Source organism: Gymnodraco acuticeps, unplaced genomic scaffold, assembly GCF_902827175.1.
Source record: "Gymnodraco acuticeps unplaced genomic scaffold, fGymAcu1.1, whole genome shotgun sequence".
Classification (NCBI taxonomy): Eukaryota; Metazoa; Chordata; class Actinopteri; order Perciformes; family Bathydraconidae; genus Gymnodraco; species Gymnodraco acuticeps.
The window spans coordinates 1,305,983-1,333,157 of record NW_022991575.1 but is presented as its reverse complement, the minus strand read 5'-3'; the positions used below and the strand labels follow the sequence as shown (position 1 = coordinate 1,333,157).

At 40.1% G+C, this 27,175-nt stretch overlaps 1 protein-coding gene across 3 annotated transcripts; it reads left to right on the top strand.

Moving 5' to 3' along the window:
* Positions 1–1,364: 1,364 nt before the first annotated feature.
* On the top strand, positions 1,365–25,999 carry gch1 (GTP cyclohydrolase 1). 3 transcript variants are annotated; one of them, XR_004567089.1, is made up of 7 exons: positions 1,365–1,851; positions 8,470–8,582; positions 23,152–23,207; positions 24,091–24,122; positions 24,220–24,304; positions 24,632–24,821; positions 24,878–25,999. XR_004567089.1 is itself a non-coding variant. In XM_034197534.1 (6 exons), the coding sequence occupies exons 1-6, from the start codon at positions 1,500–1,502 to the stop codon at positions 24,756–24,758; spliced, it is 765 nt and encodes a 254-aa protein (XP_034053425.1). In that variant the 5' UTR covers positions 1,365–1,499; the 3' UTR covers positions 24,759–25,999. The 3 variants fall into 3 exon arrangements, 2 of the variants coding, with proteins under 2 accessions (XP_034053425.1, XP_034053426.1); XM_034197534.1 differs by having other exon boundaries at positions 24,632–25,999; XM_034197535.1 differs by having other exon boundaries at positions 1,370–1,851; positions 8,473–8,582; positions 24,632–25,999.
* The last annotated feature ends 1,176 nt before the right edge of the window (positions 26,000–27,175 follow it).

Sequence of the window (27,175 nt, the reverse complement as noted above, 5' to 3'; positions counted from 1 at the left end):
GCTTGCAGGAGACCAACGTGATGTCTGAAGCTCAGGGTTATTTGATCTTGTACAAATAGAACAGGATAATAATAATATATTTATTTTGTTAGCGCTTTTACAGGTGCTCAAAGTCGCTTTACAGAGATAGTGAAAAGAAAAGAACAACACATAAATATAGTTACATTTAAAATCAAGGATAAACAATACAAGCAAATACACAGAGGCAGTCCCATGGCTCCATCTGTTTTGAAACATTGCCAATCTCTCATGGTATTCATCCAGAACGGGGCGAGGCGGAGCACCATGTAGAAGCTTGTATGACATGCAACTTCTTGATGTTAAACAGACGAAACACCTCCTTATTATTTATCCTTAAGGTAACTTTGTTCTGCTTTTTTGTTTTTTATTACTGCTTTCGTCCCTTTGTAGTATTTTTTAAAAGTTTGTTCTTATCTTGATGTAACTTTTTTGTTGGATTTTCAGTTTTCTTACTGCGGCAGAAGCAGTCAGCTAGCAGGTCGCATTAATAATCAGGACTGAGATTTAAAACTGACATTTCATTGTCAGCCTTTTCCACTTTACACTCCACCACATTTTGAAAGGCGTAATTGTGCTTTTTACTCCACCCCATATATCTAAATCTACACGCATCACTTGAAAAGCTCAGAATGGTTGGTCCCTAAACTATATTTCAGATATGTTAACTCCTTGTGTGCCGTCAGGGCCCTGAGGTCTTTAAATCCTGCTTTCTCTCTGGGTCCTAGATCCAGACACAAAGGTGAACGAGCGTTTGCCAACATATTTTGCAATATCTGTCTATCTCATTATTTAACACTCCTTACAAGACACTTATATAGTCTAGCCTTCCTGTAATCTATTTTACCAGCATTTTTGTTTGTATTTAATCTGAATTGTATTCACAATGTCCACTCTTTTTATATCGTATTGCTTTATTTAATCATTTTATGGAAGGTGCTTTTGTTATAGTTTTTCTAATACATTAATTATTGGGTTTGTTGTTAACCCCCTGTAAAGCTTGTTGTACACATTGTTTTGGAAAGGTTCTATATGAATAATGTTAATTATCTATTAATATTACTTATTTTCTTTAATTGCAAGACTTGTACTATAGAATGCTTAAGTTTTAGCCAGTTGTACCCAAGACAATATGATTCTGTAATGACCCATTATGCACATTGAGTACTTTACTTCAGCTATACCTGAAGTACAAGCAATGATAATATTCATGTACTTTTACTTAGTAAGATTCTGAATGTAGTATTGATATGAGCACTTGTTGCATCACAAATGAAATAGTCGTAGACCACGCCCCCTGGATCCGGCCAGCCAATAGGAGCTCTCCCTGGATTATCTGCTGTTATAAAGGCTGGATGTAGAGACTGCTGGAGGAGCGCGTACTTTAACTCGGAACAGAAAGAGATTCAGAAAGCAGCAACTGGTCCAACAAGTGCTCAGCAGACAGGAAACACAAGTTAAACACAGAAGAAGAAGAAGTGATGGAGCACTCCAAACAGACCCAGTTCGGCTCCAGCGACAAGAAGGACGCCGGGACCAGCTCCGTGGTGAACGGACACTGTGACGGGATGGTGAAGCGGCCGGCCGGCGGACCCTCCCAGCCTCCCGCCGCGGAGTCCGGCTCTCAGCGGCCGGTGATGGAGAGCTGGCGGGAGGATCGCACCAGGAGCGTGGAGGACAACGAAATAAGCCTGCCGTCCCTGGCCGCCGCTTACACCACCATCCTGCGGGGGCTCGGGGATGACCCCCAGCGGCAGGGGCTCCTCAAGACCCCCTGGAGAGCGGCCACCGCCATGCAGTTCTTCACCAAGGGCTACCAGGAGAAACTCATCGGTGAGTTTGTAAGTCCCAAAGCCGCCCAGAGGATGCGGCGATTTGTCCTGCGGTCAACAGGTGGCTGCTAAAGGAGAGACAGCATCTCCCAAAACTTACTCTCTATACTTCCTTCATATTTACTAATTCTCAGATAATCAGAAATGAGACTTTTACCCATAGGCGGCGCGTGAGGCTCAGGTTTGGGAAGGCTAAATAACTTGTTTTACCTGATGCTACCCGCCTCCGGCGTCTATAGAAAAGAGATCAACTCAGTGTGCGGAGTTTAAATCTCTCAAGTCATATTACAGGATAAAGGAAATACAGTTTAAACTGCCGTATGCAGAGAAGACGCCGACGTGTCGCACTTATCATTCATATTACATCATCAATCAGATCATCGATCATATAATATCATAATATATCATATATTTCCTTATCTGAGTCAGCTTCTCCAGCCGTATCTGGCCGTGCAACACTTACAGTGTCACATACTGTATGCAGAAGTATTATTTTAAGCAACACATTATGTTGACGAAACACAGTCAAATGTAATTAAAGTCAGATCCACTCGTGTCTTAGACGTGAACGCGCTCTCAGCTGGAGAGAGAAACCCTGGCTTGATTTACCGAGTTGATAACCAGCGTCGTAGGACCGCTTAGCGAGATCTCGTTTGTTAGTTTGTTGTTGTTAGTTTGTTACTCAAACATATCCAGGGTCTGTTGAACTGGCTTCGTAGTACAGGGCACAGGTGGCTAGCAGCGCTAATGTCAAAGACACAGACATTATACATTATATTTGTATTTTACCAGGATGCAGTGACACAAATATTTGGGAAGGCTTAGCCTTCCCTAGCCTACGGCACCCGCCGCCCCTGCTTTTACCTGATTTAAAGGACGTAGTTTAATAAGTAAAAGCTATTATTTCCCTTTTTAACTCAACTTTATACTAAGTGGGACATACTTTTATTGTCAATCAACGTTCATTTGACAGCTGTAGTTTGTCCATTAAAACTTTAAAAATAAATTGATCAGTAAAAACAAATATTGTGACAGATAAAGCTCCCCAGCAACATATAAAGTGTATCTAGCCTACTTATATTTTGATATTTCATTAGGTATATCTCAACCAGCTACATCATGAAAATCCTTCTTATACAGGAATCGAACTCTAAAAAGACAATAATATACAGTTAATCAACAGTTGAGCCAACTTGCTGCATATTGAGTGCTTTAATACATAAGTTTATTGTATAAAGTGTGATATTTAAGCATTTTTAAAGTCAGGGGACTTCAAGGTCTACCTGGTGCTCAGCTGTAATCAGTGGCGGCGCCAGAGTATTTTTGTTGGGTAATCTATGGTAGGGCTAACCCATACAATGGTGGGGCTCAAGTCAGTATTTGCAATGTAATTACATACACGCTATATCGCCCCCCTTGACAGTGAAACGCCACGCGCGAGGTTTAGATTATTTCCCTGTCTCAATCCAAATTGAACTGTATGAAATAAAAAGGCACATCTGTCTTAGTAAATAAAAAGGACGACCTGGAGCCAATCCGGCAACTTCCCTACAGGGGAAATAATTGACATGCTGAAAACCCAACCCCTGCTGGGGGGATTGTCCCCCAGGAGATTTTTTAAAATACTAACATAAAATACACATTCTGGTACTCTCTTGAGAAGAAAAATAAATACATCTATTACTACACGACATATTTAAAAAAATGAATGCCATTTTAGTTTTGTGTTACTTTGTTCTGAAAGCTGAACCTGCTGCTCCTCACAGAGAGAAGAGGGAAGAGGCTGTGAATTACTTTACATTGTGGATAAGGGTGGATAGCCCCCATTGTTCTGTGTGTCAAAATGAAAGACAGCCCACACACCTATCAATCATCAAACCGTGGGTCTTATTTCATTACGTGTTGATTTCTATCAACATGTAATGTTGTATCGATGTAAATAGAGATGTACTACAGCACAATTATTCTCCGTCGGGACTTCCTGCAACAACACCACGCCGTTATCTTGATTCTGATTGGCCAGAAGACATTATCAAAGATGTTCTATTGGAAGACGATCACTACGTGACAAAAGTTTTCAAAACCGTTTCTGGTCTTCGGTATTTCCAGACAAGTGGCTGCTGAAATCAATCTTACTAACTGCTGTCTGTACAATTTACCCCGCGCGAGTTGGCGGACTTTATTTTGCTTACTTTAACATCATTTTTCATGGTGGGGCTAAGGTGGGGCTAATCAATTTCTTGGTATGGCTGTAGCCTACCCCAGCCATACCCTGGCGCCGCTGTTGGCTGTAATCATGAGTAATGTTTCACGATATAAAACCAATTTGAGTAAATCCAGACTGAGATGCTTTTAATGACAGAATTCCTGCTGGTGCAGCCATGTTGAACTGTGATAAAGTTGAAACAGATCAGAGTGCCTTTGATGATGATGATGATGAAGATTGGAGATATTTGTACTTTACTCCGAATTAAATTGTACAATAATTACACTGTGAATGGTGGAGTAGAAGCATAACATTGCTTATAAAATACTTCATTACTTTCCACCTCTGCATTTGAAAAGTGAATATTGTCAGCCTGAAACGGAGCTAGTTTTCTCAGTTCTTATTGATAGTAATCTGAACATTAGCAGTTTTGGACTGTTGGATAAACAAAGCAAGAAATCTAAAGGTGTACCTTTTGGATTTCGGAAATTGCAATAAGTTATTTATTAAAGGTCACAACTTCAGATGATCCCATAAAGGAAAACAAATGTTTTAGTCCTGGCTTTGTGCATCTTTTATATACATTTATCCCAAAATAATGTTATACACATTTCTCCAAAATGTCGGAAGCTTTGGATGTGTGTGTGTGTTAACAGTCTTACATTTTGTGTTGCGCACCTAAATCCGCTCCTTGAAACAAATATTCTCATGACTTTTGATCAGGCCCATCTAGTCAGACTGGATGTTGCTGCCAAATGAGTTAAACACATTTTTAAGATGATCACAGAAATTAAAAGGACATGCATGCTCAATCAGAGCTGACAAAAACTGCCCTTCAATTACCTCTGTGTACTGTGTGTACTCTTTAAAGCTATTAAACTGAATACATTGATCCGTGCGTTCCTCTGGCTCCCGTTGGATCCACCTAAACCTTTCGACCCGCTGATCCAGAGAGGATTTTGCTGAGTCACATGCAGGTGTGGGAGGGTTACATGTGCACTGTCATTCTCCACATGGGCCGGGTTCTCCACGCGTGGGACTGGCTGGAGTCGGGATCTGCCCCTTCAGCCTCCTCCATAACTCCATCTGGAGGTGGTTTGCTCTGTGGTGGGGGTTGGTTAATGTGTTGTTAAGCTGTAAAGGAAGGAATGCGGGGGGGGGGGGGTGATGATTCATGTTTTCACACAGGTACCAGCTGACCCCTCCCACCTTCTCCTTACCTCTGAGCAGGAGAGGATGGACAGTGGAGGAGATAATGATGACATACATGTGTGCTGCAGGCGGTGTTCTGTCTGTGTTCTGATTGGCTGTTGCAGGAGACTCCCCTTTGACTTGTTGGAAAACAGAAATACAAATGTAGTTTCAAAGCTGGATGTTTGTGGGGGGTTATAGCATTTCTTAGTGAGCGTCACACTGTGTGTGTGTGTCATGGGTTTAGCTTTCATCACAACATGAGCCTAAAATCCTCTTGTTGCCGTGCACATGACCAACACACTTGTAATGGGGAAAAGTTATGCAGAGATTTAATAGGAATTCTGCTCTCGTGATTGTACAGGAGTTTTAGAGATTAAACACGTTTGGATTACTGCACACGTTTTTGATTTGAAGGACATTTTTACAAAGCTAATGATCTATTATATTAATAATCAAAAGGTGAATTCATCCTTATTGTTTGGTCTTTTCAATCCACCAGAATGCAAGTTTGTGTATTTATTTAATTTTTCTTAACCAAAACAAAGACGAGTTGCAAAAGAGAAGCTGCAACCACAATATATTTTTAGTTTTTGCTGGAAAATTTGCTTCAACAAATCAAGGCCAAATTACTTTTGATGAATTGAGCCACTGAGATTGAGTGACTTATTGTTGGTGTCCTTCCACTTTTTGAGGATAATAGTACACATAACATGGACAGGCAGTAACTCAACCTCAAAACGTATTTGGATTGGATACTAATAAAATATACATATGTTTTACAAAGGTTGGGCTTGATATACAAATATTGACTTAACTGTATTGCAACTGCAACCTGGCAGCCTGATGTGCTCACGTAATTGAAATCAGTTAGCATGCTAACAATATTAGCGCCTCAAAGAGCTGCTTACATTTGATCTGCATTTCTTTCAGATATGATAACTTTGAATTCAACACGCTAATTAACACGTCTAATATGTGTAATGTGTACTTGTAAAGCCCTTTGAGCACCTGTAAAAGCGCTCTAATAAAAAATGTAATGCATTATTATTATTATTAATTTCTGAGACCATGACACAGCGCCATCAGTATAATGAAGTCTGAAGAACACAGATTATCCAGATTAAATAAACCACTTTACTATTTAGTTCATACTGCAAATTGTTATAATCTCTCATTGAACGAGAATGCTCAGGAAAAGTCAGAGTTGAAGCAGGAAGTGTGTCTGTGAACAGTGATAGATGTTTACAGCTGTTATAGTTTCACTGTTCACCTCCACAACTCACACAGAGAACTTTGATGTACATAAAAGGCCTTTATAATGAGCACATAAACCAAAAAACTGCACCAAACACCTGTCCTGAAGGTCTGACAGCTGATCATCAGCTGATTGTGAGGAGGCTGCCTAGCAACAAAACACAAAAAAATCTTTTGTGGCCTCCAATCAAAAGGCAGCGCAGAGCACCCAGGAGTCTTCAGACTATAAGTCAATAAAGGTCTTTTTAAATAAGCAAAAAAAAAAGACAATTTCCTGAAACTCAGCAGCTCTGAAAACAGCATGAACACTGAATATTATGGGATGTCAAACTGGGAAATAAACAAGGTTTCTATGTCGAGGCTGGGATGTACAGGGGTGACTCATGAATACAGCCCAGGGGTTAAGACTATGTATAGGAAATGTGTGTGTGTGTGTGTGTGTGTGCATGTTTCTGTGCAAGAGAGAGAAATGTCACACACACACATAAACACACGCACGCACACAGTGTTATGGCTGCCAAACAATAAGTGAATAACCTCTGCTAATTAGCCATTCACTCCACTGTTTCCTGCTGCATTCAGAACGTGTCAACATGTGGCTTTCGTGTCTTGTATTGATTCACACACACACACACACACACACACACACACACACACACACACACACACACACACACACACACACACACACACACACACACACACACACGCACACGCACTATTGAATGTGGAGCTGATGATGAGTAAGCCTGTCATTACCTGATACTTTCTGTCACCCAGGGCGTCCAAAACGGCAGTCCTCACCAGCTGCCCTTTATCCAGTTAAGGTTGACATAATGTTATTTTCCCTGAGGAAAAAAACGCGTGCGTGTGTGTTGTTCGTGTGTTGTCCTCTTGAGAGAGATGCAACTTGTACGGTAACAGACAGTGTAACATCTGTAATCAGAGTTTTTTTTACAACAACTTTAATTTAATTTCTGTCGTTTTGCTTTCTATCAGATATCATAACGACACTGTTAAGGATGCTTAGAGTCATTTTTATTAAAGCAGATGTAATCAATGTGTTTTGGGGTAGCAGCCAACAGAAGAAAGATACAGTTAGTAATTAGTACACATACATTTTCCCTTTGTACAATTTAACAACATCTGTGGTTTTTGGCCAAGTTCTTGCAAAACTAATGAAATTACTCTCAGCCTCAGCTAAAATCTAAATTAATGAATTCATTTGATACATCAAACAACGTCTGATGGTGACCTAAGTTGGGAAAAAAGATTACACAAAGGGTTTATCAAGTCACAGGAGAAGAGTTGATCCAAAGCAGTACGCCACATCTGCAGAGACTCAGCTGTCAAAAGTCTCATATAGGATCAAGAGACATGAGACAAAAGGTGATGTTGGTTGGAGAGGTGTGCCGTGGCATCGTGACAAACTGCGTTATAATCAGACAAACAAAAATGGTAAAAAAAAAGAGACCTTAAAAGCGTTGAACGACCTTCTGTCCTGTTTACACACAGAGTCGCTCAATGAGCTGCAAAGACTGAAGCAACAAGTCCGTTGTCTGCCCCCCCCCCCCCCCCCCCCAGTTCCCTCCAACAGATAGCCAGTCAGGAAATTAAAAAACGCGACCGTGAGAGCGAGCGGCGCCTGCGTCGTCACAAACAGATAAAGCGGTTTATTGAACCCCCGGCGACTGAAAATTGCAATAAAGCAACAACAGGAAGGAGCGTATGGAGGCAGAGCTATAATTAGACCTCGGTGTTTGCCAGAGGGACTCCAAATCTGAGATAAAAAGTAGCGGCTCATCGGTGGAGGTGAACCTGGTGTCCCGGGTTGTTTCCATCCGTCCATCGCCTAAGGGACATTGTTAAAAAAGAACCAGAGATAACCCCTTGCAAAGCCTACTTGTTTGGGGTATTTAGGAGATTCTTTCCCCCTCTCTTCTCATGAATATTCCTTTTCTCCAGCAGACGTGCTGAACGACGCCATCTTCGACGAGGACCACGACGAGATGGTGATCGTCAAAGACATCGACATGTTCTCCATGTGTGAACATCACCTGGTGCCCATCTTTGGAAGGGTGAGCATAAGCAGCTGTTCTCCCTCTGGTGGAAGCAGCCTGTCCTCCTACAAAAAACGACCATATAGGTCAATTGTTCAGCAGCTAAATACGACCCAGAGTCACGTTTTAAAGTGTAGCACCTCTAGTGGTCGTGTAAGAAACAACATGCTCCTGTCGATTATTCACAAATAACCCTCTCTGGAAAATCCTAAATTGTGGAATAGTTTTCGCCATTCAAATGCTTTTTTATTAGATTTCTAGCGAGAAGTGTATATTGTACTTTTATAATCTACGTCCAGTGGATGTGTAGGATCTACGGTTTGATAGATATACGAAGATGATTTGAGGTCTCGCCAGGAGAACGTGTACTGTATATGGGGCAGCTTCCATGTAAAGTTAGCGTGGGTGAAAACAGTATTTCCGGTCTCGAAGTTTTCATAATAAAACCGGAAGTATTCCCCACACTGTCAAATGATTACACAGTGATATCGCCATTACTAAAAAACATCAGTGTATCCTTGTTAATTACACAATATTGATTGGTTTAAATTGTGTACAATGCTTTTGTGTTTTTAACTTTCGATTCGGAGAAACAAATTGTTTTTTCGGAGTTTAGACACTACAGAGTTTCCGAAGACACTACACTACCCAGAATCCCCAGCTATCGTTTGGGACTACAACATCCGCCTTGCTTTACAAACCCCGTGATTAGCCCTCAAGCTCTGTGATTGGATGTTGGAGTGGCAGTGCGACAAGGTTACGCCGAATGTCAAACAGCTCTTTGAAATGGAATGGAACCACGCCAGACTATCCAAAACTGGACTTAGACGGGTCCAGCCCATGGATGTATAATAAGAACTGGATACAGCGTGGGAGGCGGGGCCTCATTCATTCCTATGAGAGCTGCTCATTAGCGCATGATGATAAAATGGCCCAACTTTTGAGAGAGTGAAACGTCACAGATTACCCAGCATGCCTGAGAAGTACCGTATGTGCACTCATAGAGCAGGCGCAACTTTAACCAAAATGCTTGTTCACATCAAGCACGTCAATTTGCGTACACGTAATAGCACCGTGCGTTCATGACAGCATGGTAATGGATTGTTGTTATCATGGATTTGATATGAACGAGGCGGCAGTTAGCAGCTAGCGGCTAGCTAGTAATGATGCTAATGTACACATCAATCGTTATGTACTTATATTACGCTGTAACAGGATCTAGTGATATCCAACAGAGCTTCATTTAGCATGAAATTATTATTGCACTGTATATATATATATTTATATACAGTGCAATAAGCTTCTTAGTGCAATACGAAGCTACAGGGACGTTAATAATGTCGGTAATATTAACTTTATGTAATACAACATTTACGGTACAAGATTTAATCATACAGCCCATGTATGATATTGAATTACAGCAAACATGTGCAATATATCCATTATTACAGCTCCGTGGGATGGCAGTAAGACGATATGGATCCGTTCTTATTGTGCATCCATGGGTAAAGATAAACGCAACTCACATTGGTTTCTCATACAGCATCTCTGTAAACTACGTGTATTCACTGAATTTCACTCTCTGCCTTTAACGGCTCGTTGTAGCTCCAATAGCTCCAGCCCCCACCCTCCCTGTGAGCACAGTGTGCTCTGATTGGTCGGGACCATGCTGAACACGTAACATGAACGTGCCGGGCGGCGCGGTCCCGTAGGTTAGATGCACGTTCATAATGCAGAGGGAAATAACTCTCAGAATAACGTTATTAGCTAATTTTTACAACTTGAGGAATGAATGTTTTTAATAAGGGCTATACAAGTGTTCATACTGGGTAGTTTATTTAGTTTAAAAAAAATTATCCAACGAGTTACAGACCACTCTTTCCCCATGTAAGTCAATGGGAAAAAGTGTTTCCGGGCCTGGCAACCAAACGGAAGTGTAGTACCGCCGTTTGGCCAGCACGAATATTTTCATCTGAGTCCGGCGCACTTCCTGGGGGCTTGGTCCAGCCCCCCCCCCCCACCCCCCCAGAATTACACATGCTGGCTATTGTGTGTTTCGCAACATGTTCTATGGCACGTCTCTACTGGGAATTGTAGTTTTAAAAGACATTTTTGTATTTCCCACAATTAGAAGTTGCCAGTATTAAACTGTATACATCCCCGGAGGTTTAGGGGATACGAAACATATTGGTGTTATCAAATTTAAAACATATAATTAATACATGGGTGGAAATTGCTTGTGTCCATAATGGGCAGCATTAATATACCCACATGACAGCTAAGGTCAGAAGAGCTTTATTTAACAGCTGGTCTTATGTCTGTGACCCCTCCTGTTGTTAATTGATAAGCCTGAAACATGCACTGGTCAAGGTTCAGATGCACATTTAGCAAATATGGCAGTAGCCATCGATCATCTTAAGATAAGATACTTTATTGATCCCAAGTTGGGAAATGTTTTTGTTACAGCAGCATGTACTACTTTGTTCTACTCCACTACAATTCAGAGGTTAACCTGGTATTTTTGCTCTACTACATTTATTTTTGTTACTTTGCAGATTCTGATTAATGATGTGAAATATAAACAACCCTTAAATCAGACTTTAGTTACACCTGAGTAAAATGCAGCCTTATCGGTTTGTCTGTTTTGCACATCCTCCTGTTAATATCTTTGGACGTCCTGCACTAAACTGTTTTATTGTGGAGATCACTACAGTATCTTCTTGATATTTTCTATTCTATATTTCTATCATTGACCCCTATTTTGTATTTAGGCTACTCTTAATATTTAAATGTTTTCATTAAATATAACTTATTCAACAACTAAATTCAATAACGTGCTTTAACCACTAGGCGGTGCGGTTTATAAAACCAGTGGTCTAGTTAATAAAACATAATAATATCAAACATAATGACTATTAACTTTATTGTGAAATTAAAACAGAATGGTAAAGGAAAATACAGTTTCAGTCTCTCGATGTGAAGCTTATGCATTGTACCATGAACTTGTATAGACCTGTAACAGTCAACTGCATGAGGAGTTGGAAACAGCCTGTCCTCCTACAAAAAACGACCATATAGGTCGATTGTTCAGCAGCTAAATACGACCCAGAGTCACGTTTTAAAGTGTAGCACCTCTAGTGGTCGTGTAAGAAACAACATGCTCCTGTCGATTATTCACAAATAACCCTCTCTGGAAAATCCTAAATTGTGGAATAGTTTGGCCATTCAAATGCTTTTTTATTAGATTTCTAGCGAGAAGTGGATATTGTACTTTTATAATCTACGTCCAGTGGATGTGTAGGATCTACGGTTTGATAGATATACGAAGATGATTTGAGGTCTCGCCAGGAGAACGTGTACTGTATATGGGGCAGCTTCCATGTAAAGTTAGCGTGGGTGAAAACAGTATTTCCGGTCTCGAAGTTTTCATAATAAAACCGGAAGTATTCCCCACACTGTCAAATGATTACACAGTGATATCGCCATTACTAAAAAACATCAGTGTATCCTTGTTAATTACACAATATTGATTGGTTTAAATTGTGTGCAATGCTTTTGTGTTTTTAACCTTCGATTCGGAGAAACAAATAGTTTTTTCGGAGTTCAGACACTACAGAGTTTCCGAAGACACTACACTACCCAGAATCCCCAGCTATCGTTTGGGACTACAACATCCACCTTGCTTTACAAACCCCGTGATTAGCCCTCAAGCTCTGTGATTGGATGTTGGAGTGGCAGTGCGACAAGGTTACGCCGAGTGTCAAACAGCTCTTTGAAATGGAATGGAACCACGCCAGACTATCCAAAACTGGACTTGGACGGGTCCAGCCCATGGATGTATAATAAGAACTGGATACAGCGTGGGAGGCGGGGCCTCATTCATTCCTATGAGAGCTGCTCATTAGCGCATGATGATAAAATGGCCCAACTTTTGAGAGAGTGAAACGTCACAGATTACCCAGCATGCCTGAGAAGTACCCGTATGTGCACTCATAGAGCAGGCGCAACTTTAACCAAAATGCTCGTTCACATCAAGCACGTCAATTTGCGTACACGTAATAGCACCGTGCGTTCATGACAGCATGGTAATGGATTGTTGTTATCATGGATTTGATATGAACGAGGCGGCAGTTAGCAGCTAGCGGCTAGCTAGTAATGATGCTAATGTACACATCAATCGTTATGTACTTATATTACGCTGTAACAGGATCTAGTGATATCCAACAGAGCTTCATTTAGCATGAAATTATTATTGCACTGTATATATATATATATATATATTTATATACAGTGCAATAAGCTTCTTAGTGCAATACGAAGCTACAGGGACGTTAATAATGTCGGTAATATTAACTTTATTTAATACAACATTTACGGTACAAGATTTAATCATACAGCCCATGTATGATAATGAATTACAGCAAACATGTGCAATATATCCATTATTACAGCTCCGTGGGATGGCAGTAAGACGATATGGATCCGTTCTTATTGTGCATCCATGGGTAAAGATAAACGCAACTCACATTGGTTTCTCATACAGCATCTCTGTAAACTACGTGTATTCACTGAATTTCACTCTCTGCCTTTAACGGCTCGTTTTAGCTCCAATAGCTCCAGCCCCCACCCTCCCTGGGAGCACAGTGTGCTCTGATTGGTCGGGACACGTAACATGAACGTGCCGGGCGGCGCGGTCCCGTGGGTTAGATGCGCGTTCATAATGCAGAGGGAAATAACTCTCAGAATAACGTTATTAGCTAATTTTTACAACTTGAGGAACGAATGTTTTTAATAAGGGCTATACAAGTGTTCATACTGGGTAGTTTATTTAGTTTAAAAAAAATTATCCAACGAGTTACAGACCACTCTTTCCCCATGTAAGTCAATGGGAAAAAGTGTTTCCGGGCCTGGCAACCAAACGGAAGTGTAGTACTGGCGCACTGCCTGGGGGCTTGGTCCAGCACCCCCCCCCCCCCCAGAATTACACATGCTGGCTATTGTGTGTTTCGCAACATGTTCTATGGCACGTCTCTACTGGGAATTGTAGTTTTAAAAGACGTTTTTGTATTTCCCACAATTAGAAGTTGCCAGTATTAAACTGTATACATCCCTGGAGGTTTAGGGGATACGGAACATATTGGTGTTATCAAATTTAAAACATATAATTAATACATGGGTGGAAATTGCTTGTGTCCTTAATGGGCAGCATTAATATACCCACATGACAGCTAAGGTCAGAAGAGCTTTATTTAACAGCTGGTCTTATGTCTGTGACCCCTCCTGTTGTTAATTGATAAGCCTGAAACATGCACTGGTCAAGGTTCAGATGCACATTTAGCAAATATGGCAGTAGCCATCGATCATCTTAAGATAAGATACTTTATTGATCCCAAGTTGGGAAATGTTTTTGTTACAGCAGCATGTACTACTTTGTTCTACTCCACTACAATTCAGAGGTCAACCTGGTATTTTTGCTCTACTACATTTATTTTTGTTACTTTGCAGATTCTGATTAATGATGTGAAATATAAACAACCCTTAAATCAGACTTTAGTTACACCTGAGTAAAATGCAGCCTTATCGGTTTGTCTGTTTTGCACATCCTCCTGTTAATATCTTTGGACGTCCTGCACTAAACTGTTTTATTGTGGAGATCACTACAGTATCTTCTTGATATTTTCTATTCTATATTTCCTATTCTATATTTCTATCATTGACCCCTATTTTGTATTGAGGCTACTCTTAATATTTAAATGTTTTCATCAAATATAACTTATTCAACAACTAAATTCAATAACGTGCTTTAACCACTAGGCGGTGCGGTTTATAAAACCAGTGGTCTAGTTCAGTGGTTCCCAAACGGTGTGCCGCGGCGCAAGTCCGGGTGTGCCGTGGGATTTTGTGACAACCATACGTTATTATTGCAATATACAACTACACAAAAATAATTATTTTTTAATTGACTATATCAGTACTTTGTAGCTTTATATGTACGTAATCTGCGCGACTTGCGCATCCACATCTCCACGTGCAGTGCTGCATATACATGGCTGAGTCAGCGATAACATTCGAGGGGTGGAGGTATGCCCATTACTTTGAGTTCGTCCGAAGAATAGACACGAATGTGACGGTGAGGTGCAAACTGTGTCCAGGCCAGAAGCTGTTATCCACTGCTGTAAACACCACGTGGTCAAACCTCAACAAACACCTGCAAAGAACACATGCTAAGGTGAAGCTACCACACGCTATTTGTTGTTTGTTTATTCTTTCACACACAGTGACGTCACAGCTACCCACAATGCAACGCGCACCATATATTTTTTTATAAAGACGCCATTTTTCTGGAGGTGCAAAAATCCTGGCAATGCTAATATAAACAGCTAGCTTATGTTGCCAGGCAGAGCGCACTAGGTTTTTTTTCTGAATTAACGACCGAAGAAATCGCTGCATGTCTTCGGATTACATCTCTGGACTTGAGGGGTGTGCTCTAGGTCGTTACCAGCGTAAACTAGAGCTGTGTGGGTTGTTGGATGTACAATGTATGGAATTACGACCCTCAAAAGTGGCCTTCGGTCGATTTTGGCTGCATCTACGTCTATCTTCTGGAAACACCAGGTGAATACCCCACTTGTCACAATAATATTATCATGCCAATGCATATATGTGGTATTTTAGAGTTGACTATATTGATTAAGGCAATCGACTATGATATTCTGTATGCACCTCGTGTGAAATGGTTGATACCGGAAGTACGGTGTCGCCCTCGGCCCAAAACCCGTATGTGTGTGTGTGAAAGAATATCACACAGTCTGTTCTTCTTCTCTGTCTTCCGGTTGTTGCCTGTTTTGAATGACAAATACACACTACCGCCGCCTGCTGGTAAGGAAAGTTATTGCCACTCACGCATGCGCAGTTCGTACGTGCTCGGCGAGTAAAGTAACGAGTTACTTTATGTAGATAGTAACGAAGTAGTGTAATATATTGCTTTTTTTTAAAGTAATACATTTATAATTTGTAGTTCAGGACCATGGACAATGCAGCTTCCTTGCATTGACAGTTCTCTGTGCTGAATTTCTGCTGAGTTTCCTTTGCCTCATTTTTAATGTTGTGACCTGTCTGGTTTAAATGAGTGTGTTGCTGCTTTGATGAAGCCTAATTTGATAAAGTTTCAAATTAATTTCTGAAATATTTCGTTAATAAATATTTCACGAGTGATATAGTTGTCTTTGTCACATTTTATTTGGCATTAGTAAATAATTATGCACATTTACAGATATTTTACATGATATGAGTGATAACACGTGTTATAAGGGCTATTTTGCACAATAGGTGTGCCTTGAGATTTTTACTTGTCCTTTGGTGTGCCTTGGCACAAAAAGTTTGGGAACCACTGGTCTAGTTAATAAAACATAATAATATCAAACATAATGACTATTAACTTTATTGTGAAATTAAAACAGAATGGTAAAGGAAAATACAGTTTCAGTCTCTCGATGTGAAGCTTATGCATTGTACCATGAACTTGTATAGACCTGTAACAGTCAACTGCATGAGGAGTTGGAAAGGTAGTTCAGAAAATCAGTAATATCTTTAAAAACTACAAAAAAGTCCCTTTCTATCAGCTGTGCACCGTTATGGTGTAAATACAGACTATCTACTAATTGGATCAAATATAAAAGTCAGCCGAATTAGTGTTGATACTGCAAGGAGACGTATTGTGTGAAAAGAAATGGAAGATGTTGTTTAATTGTTGATATATTTATGATCCACGTCACATCTTCAGTTTTGGCGGCATCTCTTCCAGTTTGTCAAAAGGTCTTCTGATCAGGGCTCTATAAATAAATATCTACGGCAGATATGTAATATTTAATGCAGCCGAACCGTGTATTACAATGCCGTTATGTGATGACTTTCAAAGAGAAAAGCAAGAACACTCGGAATAAAGTATTATTATTTTATTTTTTAAATGTTTTCCGATTTCATATCACATAAACACCATATCCCGACGTGCATTGCGATGTGTCTCTCAGAATCGAAAGAGAAAAACCTATGGGAAAAAAACAAAAGCATTGAACACAATTTAAACCAATAAATGTCGTACAATTAACTAGGATAAACTGATGTTTTTTAGTGGATGAGTACTGCAGATATCACTGTTAAATCATTTGATCATTGGTTTTATTATGAAAACGTTGAGACCGGAAAAACTGTTTTCAACCCGTAACTTTACATGGAAGCTTGCCGCATATACACGTTCTCCTGACGAAACCTCAAATCATCTTCGTAATATCTATCAAACTATATATCCTACATATCGACTGGACGTGGATTCTAAAAGTACAATATATACTTCTCGCTAGAAATCGAATCAAAAAGCGTTTTAATGGCCAAACTATCCTACAATTTAGGATTTTACAGAGAGGGTTATTTGTAAATAAACGACCCTCTGTAACGTTTGCCTTCAACGGGAGCACTAGAGGCCGACAACTTTAAAACGTAATTATAGGTCGTATTAAGCGCTTGAACAAACGACATATTTGGTCGTAATAAGGGCTTGAACAATCGACCCATTTGGTCGTATGAGTTGGAGGACTCGTTGCAGCGAAGATGCTGGTGGTTATTCATTTATATACAACACATGATGTGAATATTCATTTCCTCTAATACCACCATCCCTCCAAAGTTTGACATTGAAAAAAGATATTAAAGTACCAAAACATATCCTAAAGCTCACTTATTTACACAATGTTTCTCAATTCTGAAATCTAAAGGAAATTAGAAGTTGTGCCAAACTATTTCTTGGCTATAGAAAATAATCTGCTCCTGGTAAAACATGATTTATGAGATGGTTGATTTGGAGCCTCGGCTGGAGAATTCAAGACATGTGCTGCAGACACACGAGCTGACACTGAGGTTGCCAAACCAATTCTGAAGATCTCTACCCCAGACCCCATTTAGCTAGTTCTGAGAGAATAATCAACATTGTGCATAACAAGATAACACCATAACACCTCTATCAGCTGACGCCAACAGGCAGGAACAGGGAGACAAAACACTGAGAGGGATCTGCCCCAACATTGAGCTTCAGAGGTGTTGGTTGGTTTTACATTGCACAGAGTCTGGCTAGCTGTTTGTTCCAGTTTTCACTCTTTAAGCTAAGCTAGATAGATGGATATATACTTTATTTATCCCAAATGGGCAAATAATATTGTTCCAGCAGCAGTGTCAAGCATTACACAAGTTATACATGTTTAAAAGATACACATATCTTATTGACTTTATGTTAAACTGTAGATTCTTGTTTTCAGCAGACTCGTAGATGGTGTCAATCTTCTTATCGATGTCTAAACTACAAAGTTAAATGTAAAATATTAATTGAAGGACTTAAAATCTTAAATATCCAAAACAAAGCTTTTACACTAGGGATGGGAACGATTATTCGAAATTATTCAGGTATTCGAATATGAGTTATGAATATTTTTATTGTAATTATTTATTTATTTTATTTGGGAGGGGTGCCTAAGTTGATTACATATTATCAAATGGAATAATTCAATTCAAGCTAAATGTGTTAGGTCTAAAGGTGTGTTTTGCTCCGCTCACCGGTCCCTCACAGCGGGTAGAGCTGCAGGTGCTGATCTCTCTCTCTCTCGCGTCCGGTTATACTTCACTCGTGTTTATGTCCAAATCCATCAGATCTAGCTAGTTCTAGCTAATGATATGGCTGCTGCACCTCCCTACGATCACACAGACTCAAACCTCATCTTAGGCTCGAATTCCAGCTGAGAGGGTCTATCTCTACAGCTGGCCTGATTGTGAATCGCCTCCACACCCGCCTCTCCCCTGAGTAGACATGCTCATATTCTTAAACAAGAATGAGTATTGAATAGCTGCATTCTGTGCATAGACCCTGTTATAGGTTGTTGTAATAGGGTTACGTTACCTAACCGGTTATGTTGTTCGTGTTTGATCCCTCTTTCATTTAAAAACCAAGTTATGTTTTAAGCATGAAAGCTGTAGGCCTATAGCTGTCAACTTTTCAAACTGTGATTACCAGTTCAATACATTTGACAAATTCGACTTGGTTTTTATACTTATTTGAACATGTATTTATTTATTTTTCAAAATTAAATAAAAATATATTGTACATTTTTTTCCCACATCTTTTTTTTTTTATAGGATATGTACATTTCGGTTAATCGGTTAACCGTTTTTTTTCGAATATACATTTGCTTTCAAATTCCCATCCCTAGTTTACACAGGCAGAATGTTGAAACTGATACATGATACATATGTATTATAAAAAATATAAACATAATCTCTAACAAGAGACAACTACACACGGACCCGAAATCCAATACACACACTGGCACACATAACATAAAATACAAAGGTTGCCATGGAAAACAATTGTCCATCCAGATATGCTGTCTTCAGTGTCAAACAGCACATTGGAAGACATGTACACAGCGCATTGTCACAGTCCAAAAAGTAAACTGCACATCAGGTCAAATACAAAAAACATATCTTATCTGCAGCTGAGCCGCTTTGCTTTCTGATCATAAAGGGGCCATTTTTTCCAAGAGGAAGCTGCAAATATCGATAATTTAATACAAAAACTTGTCTCAAACATGGTGAGAGATGTGTATCTTGAGAAGCCTTTATCAGAGGGCCGCTGATCGGAACAACAGCAACATGAGCGACAATCAGATTAGCTGAGATCTGTTTACCCTCCCTCCCTGCTGTGCTCACAGCATTACTCTCCACTGAGGAACCTGATTGTCCTCCTCCCTCTCTCTGATCCTCCCCCCCCCCCCCACTGCTCCCCTCACCCACCCGCAGGTGCACAGCGTTTAAGACAATACGGGCTGGCAGCTGATCCTCACCGCTTTAAATGGGCTCTGATGACAGCAGTGAATGACACACTAACAACACCTCCTGTGTTACTGTGTGTGTGTGTGTTGTGGATGATGGCCATCAGGTGGTTGTTTATGTCCCTAAACATCCTCCCTCCCCTCTTCCTCGTCACCAGCGTTGCCTCTTATCTAGCCTCTCTCATCTACGTGTCTCAGTGACTCATCTCCTCTTCCTCTTCCTCCTCTTTGAGTGTCTGCAGCACAACTCCAGTTTATTACATGCTGTCATTTATCCTGAGATTAGCCACTGGCTGTCAACCTGTGAAGATAAACTACACTGTAAATAACGGCCTAATTTTCAGCCTGTTAAGCCCGAGAGCCGCCGGTAGAGGGGGCTGCGTTTTTTTTCTTCACGAAACTGTGTCTCAGCCAGGGGGCTTCTTAATATTTAAAAACCTATTAATGTGTCACACCAGATTAACGAGAAGAAACTCAGCTAACTCGAAATACGAACCATTTTTACCAAAACAAAACACAAAACACTTCATAAGAAGCATCTAAATGACCCCTGAGCGAAAAAATGCTAACGCACTTAGCACAGAACTCAAGGTAAGAATACCCTTATGACTTATCGTAACTGCACATACAAGATATCAGATTAAAGCTGAGATTCCACAGATTATATAGGTATTAGTATCATCACTGAGCGATCAGAACTCGCGACAGGGGAAGCAAACACAGACATCACAACACATAGCTTTACGGAGCATTCACAGGAGATCGTCTCACCTTAGCTGTTATTCTGATCAAAAGTCGTGTTCAATGGCATTAAAACGAGAAAAAACGCGGCTGAAGGTTAATCCATAGGTTGATCCAATGTGTCTGTCACTTTGAAAAAATTATTGATAATCCATAATTCAATTGTTATGTAAAAATCGGAGATTTTTTATTAGCTGCTAATGGTAGCCACCAGAGTGTATCGCAGCTTCCGGTTCCGGGGCATTCTGGCTACGCATCACTCATTCACCAATGGGTAATGTTTAGATGGATTTTAGGAACTTCACCTTGATTCCATTGGCTCTAATGGTTAAAAAGAGATGTCAATCATCAAAATCGAACGAGGGGGGCCAGAGATATGAAAAATGCACCCAAATGACCCCAGAAGTACGTTTTTTTTCCTAAACCTCTCTAAAAAGGTCAAACTTCACTTGTTTTGCATCAATCTTGATACAGGGTACTTATTATATGTTGTAGTTTGGATTCCTAAAGCTTTTAGTCTCTGATCCCATCATTCAAGGGTGGTTTTCACTATAAGTAATGTTTTTATTTTGGACGGACACTATAATTGACTTTTTTTTTTTACTATGTTCAATCTGAATTTACTTTAAAATAAAAACATCTATATTGATTCTGACTTTTCTACATCCAACTCACAGGTTTATCATTGCTTTGAGAAAAAAGATTATTAATTTAACCCTTTTAGAAGGGAAGATATGGTCATTTATTCTGGGAATGTCATTTTCGAGCCTGAGACCTGAAAAACAGGATCAGGGCTAAACAGGTTAAAACTCTCATTAAATGGCAATAATGCATCTTTTGATGTTTTGATAAAGGAAGGTGTAAAACAAACTTTTAAGTCAAAAGACCATTTGCTTGTCTTGATGTGTTTTCTGACCAGCAGCTCTTTAAGAAACTTTAACAAACGTTGTAAAGTTTGACAATTGATGAACGGCTATGTACGTATGAAGGGATGCACATCCAAAGTATTTTTCATTTGATGGAATAAAGCAGCCATTGGATTAAATATTTAATTTACACTCAGTTCCCTGTTTATTAGGGACAACTGTTTAAATTGTAATCTAATACAACCACTCTACAATAAATGCTACTTTATTCTAATGTAAGGTGCTGATTTAACTTTACAGGCTTTGATTTAGCCTTTCTTTATTGATATAAATGGGGTGGACCAAATAATAGAAGAGCCAGTATATGAGTCAATATGATTTAACAGCACCACAAACTGTATCCTCCTAAATTAATAAAACAGTATTGAAAGGCTTTTTCTAGTTTTAGCTAGGTGTATGGAATTAACTGCCGATGTGTTGATACCGGCAGTTTTTTCAACATTTTGGAGGAACTTAACACTACATTAATTGACAATTTTTGGCCACAAGGGGGCAGAATGATTGGCAGACACACCGTGGAAAACATATTGTCGTCCTGTAAAGTTGTTCGCTTTAACATGTTGCAAACAGTTGCTTATACTGTGCACATCTATTAGACACAGAGCAACATCAGCCCTCACCTGGAGTCATATTCACTCCCCTTCTAGCTCTTTTCCCCTCCACCAACAATATTTGTCTCTTTAGCGGCTAAACGTTTCACTTTCTTCCCCAGCTTGCTGACATTGTCCATCAGCTGTTTATTGCTGGATCAATCAGAGCTTTTTTAAGCTTTTATCTTAAATTTGCTTAAATTAAACATATTTATTTATTTTTAACCGTGCCCTATCGTCAAACCCAGGATTTGCCTGAAAGACCGCATGAAAGATAAGTGGAGAAGGAGCCGTCACAGTCGGTCTGTTTGATGTCGATATGTCAGGCCGCTCCAGTAGAGAGGGAGGAAACAGAAGAAAAGAGATCTTTGCACGCTTGTTTCCGTTGCCCTTTCTCTCGTCTTGTCTCAAATTGCGTCTGACATTTGAGTGGAGTGTGTGTGTGTGTGTGTGTGTGCGTACGAGAATTAGAGCCTCCAGACATCCACAGCAGTGATTCTTCAGCTGATGCCTCCGTCTCTTCCTCCTCTCGTCTGTTGTTCATCCACCTGCTCTGCTCTCAGTGTGTCATCTAGATTTTTGGTCGCTTAGTGTGTGTTTTAAAACTGTTATTCACTTAACTTAAAGTACACTTAAGCGAAAACATCTGCTTTTTCGGGAATACCACAACATTTTTTATATTTTTGTGGAATTTTCTTGAAGTAAAGTAAATAACACTGAGCCAAAACTTCAGTTGGAGGAGGAAAACATGACAAAGCTATTATGTTGATATAAACTGTGAATTGCACCCAAACTAAAGCTAGGGCAGTTTGTATGTTGCTGACTCAGCTTTGCAGAGCTTTAAACTGCCTTTCAGATCATTGTTAACTCTTAAAGTGTTGTTTTCAGCCGCAGCAGGCAGCCGTTTCCAGAGAATCAGCTGTAAAACCCAATGTACACTTCCTAGCAAACAGCAGACAGACACTCCTGAACATAGAGGATGAATCAGCAGCTGAAGGGACCAACATACATTTGCCTCAGGAGATGGTAGAGACCAAAAACAGAGCTAACAATGTATGATTATCGGACTTACATCCATCAGGCGGACACAATCAATTTTTTTTGGGTGAAAATGTTGATGTTGTGATCACAACTTGTACTGACGCCCCCAATTGGGCCCCCCGGGAAAATGTAAGGTTGCATGTTAGATAATCAATTGAATTCCCCATGTCGCATGCTATTCTTCCAGAAAGAATACACATGATGAACTCCATCTGAAATTATGTGTGTTGCTGCTATTAGTGAAATCATTGCCAACTAAGCTGGGCAGTGAAAGCCCACAGATACATCTAATCTAGCAGTGTTGCTCACATGAGATGCACGAGTCCTTTCATTACTGAAAGCAGACTGTGTAATTCATCCCAATTATTTAATCTCTTATTAGATTACTTCATCTTTTGAATCCCACTGTTGGCAGGTTCACATCGGTTACCTTCCCAACAAGAGAGTTCTGGGCCTCAGTAAGCTGGCCAGGTGAGTCCATTTACCCTAATTGTTAAGGTGTGTGTGTGTGTGTGTGTGTGTGTGTGTGTGTGTGTGTGTGTGTGTGTGAGAGAGAGAGAGAGAGAGAGAGAGAAAAAGAGTGAGAGCATCTGTGAATGTAAGCTGATTATTAAAAGGTGTGTGTGTGTGTGTGTGTGTTTACTAGTGTAGAATCTGATCCGACTGACCCCAATACCTTCAGGCTTATTGCAGTAACACCCCTCAATGACGACGATGAGGACAGCTGATCCATTCACATTTTATTGGCGCTAATTGAATCTTATAAATGTCCCTTTCATGTCCTGCTCAACCTGAGACTTCAATGAAGAAATACTATGGGACTGTTTCATGGGAAATCATGGCTTCGTAAATCTAGGGTCTTAATTAATCATCTTAAATATATATTCAAGTAAACATAACATATAATAAAGTGGAACAACAGTGGACAAATTGCAAACAGTGGAAATATTGTGAGAATATATTTTTGATAACGTAATTCCTCATAAGTGAACGACTGACTGGACGAAGGGCATTTCCTCGTCTTCTTTGAAGCAGCTTTTTATTTTTTGTATGCAGCCGCACTTTTCCTTTCCTTTAAGAATGCCTTACCTCTGTTCATGCTGCACGTTTGGCCCTGTTGACATTTCCTTGGAGGTGGATGAGGTGAAAAGTGTCTGAAGTAGTTTTACTCACAGAGAAGAGCAACAGGTCGGAGGTGATGCCCGGGTCCCAGATCTGTTCATTTTCCTTCTGCTTCCTTCCAGCTTGTGTGTTTTAATTGTATTATTTATTTGACAACAATAGAGCTGTAGGGCACAGAGGAAGAAGGCATTGATATTTTATCGACTGAGCATTTACTTTCTCTCCCTTTCAGGATTGTTGAAATCTACAGCCGTCGACTACAAGGTACGTAGATCCGTCAGGCCAGTGCTTTCATTTGTTTCACTTCATGTTGTTTGTTCTGTCTAACCGGGTTCATGTTTGTCCCTCTGTCCGTTCAAAGTTCAGGAGAGGTTGACCAAACAGATAGCCGTGGCGATCACAGAGGCCCTGCAGCCCACCGGGGTGGGGGTGGTCATCGAGGCAACGTACGTAGACTTTTGTCCACTAACAACTGGGTCAGATATCTGATCATTCCTTTTTCCTTTAGTTTGGTTTGATTTCCTTCATCTTAATTCATTTCTCTCCTCTTTTCTTCCACCTTTACTCTTCTGCCAATCACATCATTTCCTAGAGAAGCTAGGCCTTTACAGACTATGTACATGCACACAAACCAATATAACAATATAAGGGAAACCCTGAAAAGCATAATATGACCCCTTTAAACTATATGTATTTTACATTTCATCTTTTATATTTATCTTCCTTCGCCCCTCTGCCTGTTGTTCTACCCCCCCCCCTCTTCCTCTCTGCAGTCACATGTGTATGGTGATGCGAGGCGTTCAGAAGATGAACAGTAAAACCATCACCAGCACCATGTTGGGAGTCTTCAGGGAAGATCCGAAAACCCGCGATGAGTTTCTGACGCTGATCAGGAGCTGAGGACGAAGAAGCTCTTCTTCATCCCCCTGTTGCCTGGGGTTACCTCCACCTGCACGGGCTACCTGTGTGTGTGTGTGTGTGTGTGTGTGTGTGTGTGTGTGTGTGTGTGTGTGTGTGTGTGTGTGTGTGTGTGTGTGTGTGTGTGTGTGTGTGTGTGTGTGTGTGTGTGTGTGTTTCCATCTCACCAACAGCAGAGACAAGATTCCACTCCTGACTGTTTTCCATCCAACTCTTTGTATCGGTCAGATAAGGTGAAGCGTTACCGTGGTGATTTCTATGTTGGAGGCCACAGATTAACATGTTGTTTACTTTTTAGGACAAAAGGACAAACTTGCCCCCTCTTTGGTCTGTGTGAGGTTTTTTGTTTTCCTGGAAATACAGGGGACAGTTTGAAAAGAAGACTGTTTGAAATCCCTTTACATAGTAGTGTAAAGTATCCTCACTGTGAGACATATTCACCAAACATCATGAGGCCAAAAGTAGCTCATACCTGTCCAAGTTAGACAAAAGACAACAACACTTTAAAATAATGTACTTTTTTGGTCTGAGATGAATTCAGAAAACATGTTTGGCTGAGGGAAGCTTTGTGAGAGATGATGTGTCTCCCAAATACATGAATATTAGAGGATTAAAAGCAGTGTTTACTATTGGAGGATTACATATAGAAAACAGTTTGCAACATTGATGAACACAATGGTTCATCACAGTATGCATGTGTTGGACATCGCTGGATTACCTGCAGTAAAACATCTGCATCTGAGAGAAAAAGCAGTATTCTCATTTTTCACATTACGTTTTTAAATAAATTCTAAATAACATGACGGTCCTGCGCGGACCAGCCTGTATGTGCCAACTCGCCTCTTTATGAATACTCACCGTCTCAAAGCAAACTGAAACATTTTGAATTTCTCAAGAGGCAAATTAAATGTGTGTGTGTGTTGTTTAGTGACTTTGTTTTTTCACGTGTAGCATTTGATTGCGTAATGATGTCCCCAGACTAATTTTGGAAGGTTTTATTTCGTGAAATGTGGCGACTGGAGTTAAGTGTGTGTGTGTGTGTGTGTGTGTGTGTGTGTGTGTCTGTGTTTTCAAGGAGAGATGAGCCCTAAGAGTCGGCTCTGATGATGTTGTTGTTTTTGTGGCCTTGTTGAGAAGGGCGGCCTTCACCATCAGTGTCACTTTCTGTACTTTGTTCATTCCAGATTTTTAATCAAAGAAAATAAATCTTTATGTGACAGCAACAAGTGTGTGTCTCCTCACAACACACCACACACAACTCACATGTGTGTTCACTTAAACTGAACCCATTATATTGTCTTTCTCCGCTAGCTTCATAGCTACACGATACAAAAAGGCTGTGTAAATGTTAGCTATTTATATTATAATACATCTTTTAAAGTGATTCATTAGTACCACATACAAACATGTAGCTCCTTTTTTTTAAAGAATTGATTCAGGTATTAGGATTACTAAAAAAATTCATTACAAAATCCAGTAAAATAATATATATTCTATTCAGAAAAGATAATAATTCTCCATAATGTGTTCTTTACGGTATATTTGGTAACGGAGTACTGTAACAATGAAGAATTTATGTTTTTACTTGTTACCTTTGTTCTGGCTGAAGGTTCACGCTGAACCTGTAACAGCTGGAAGCAACTGTTGCTGCAACAGTAAGCTCATAACTCTGGAAAATGTAGAAACCATTAAACATAAATGGAAGGATCCAAACTGGTTGTGAAGAACAAGAGGGGCCCACAGCTCTATTTTAACGCCCCTTGGCCAATGAGAGGGTTCATCTGGCCCTGAGCCCAGAGTGAGCTGGTCGGGGTCTGGATGTCTGACAGAGGCATGACTCAGCAGCTCTCAGACCTGTTACATCACATCCATGTATTTCATTAAGCAGAGGCTCTGGTTTTCAGTGTGTTACACTCTACACTGTAAACCTTCATAGTTTGTTCTGACGTCACCTGGTTGAGGACATCCAGAGGTGAAAGACCCACAGAACATGCTCAGGCTTTACTGTTGTTTGATAGTGTAAAAATGTGTCACTGACACGAAGAGACACAATAGGAGTGTATGGTATCGCACCCTTACTGATAATATAGTGATTGGTTTGTGTTACATTTGGATCACAAAGAATGCATTATAAATATGAACTAGTTTTTCAATGCAGTCACTACGACTGTAGCACCCTCCAGTGGTAAATATCAATAAGACACTGTCACAGAATAGTGCACGCCTTTCCTCCAAGTAGTCTTGATTCAAAGTTAAGGTCAGCATCTGGACAATGTTCATGTTTATGCTCACTACATGCTCTAAACGATTTTCAGTGTGTGAAAATATGTTTAAAATGATCTTCTTGGTTGTTAGTTAATATGTGGGGGACAAAATATGATTTCTTAAAAATAAAAAAA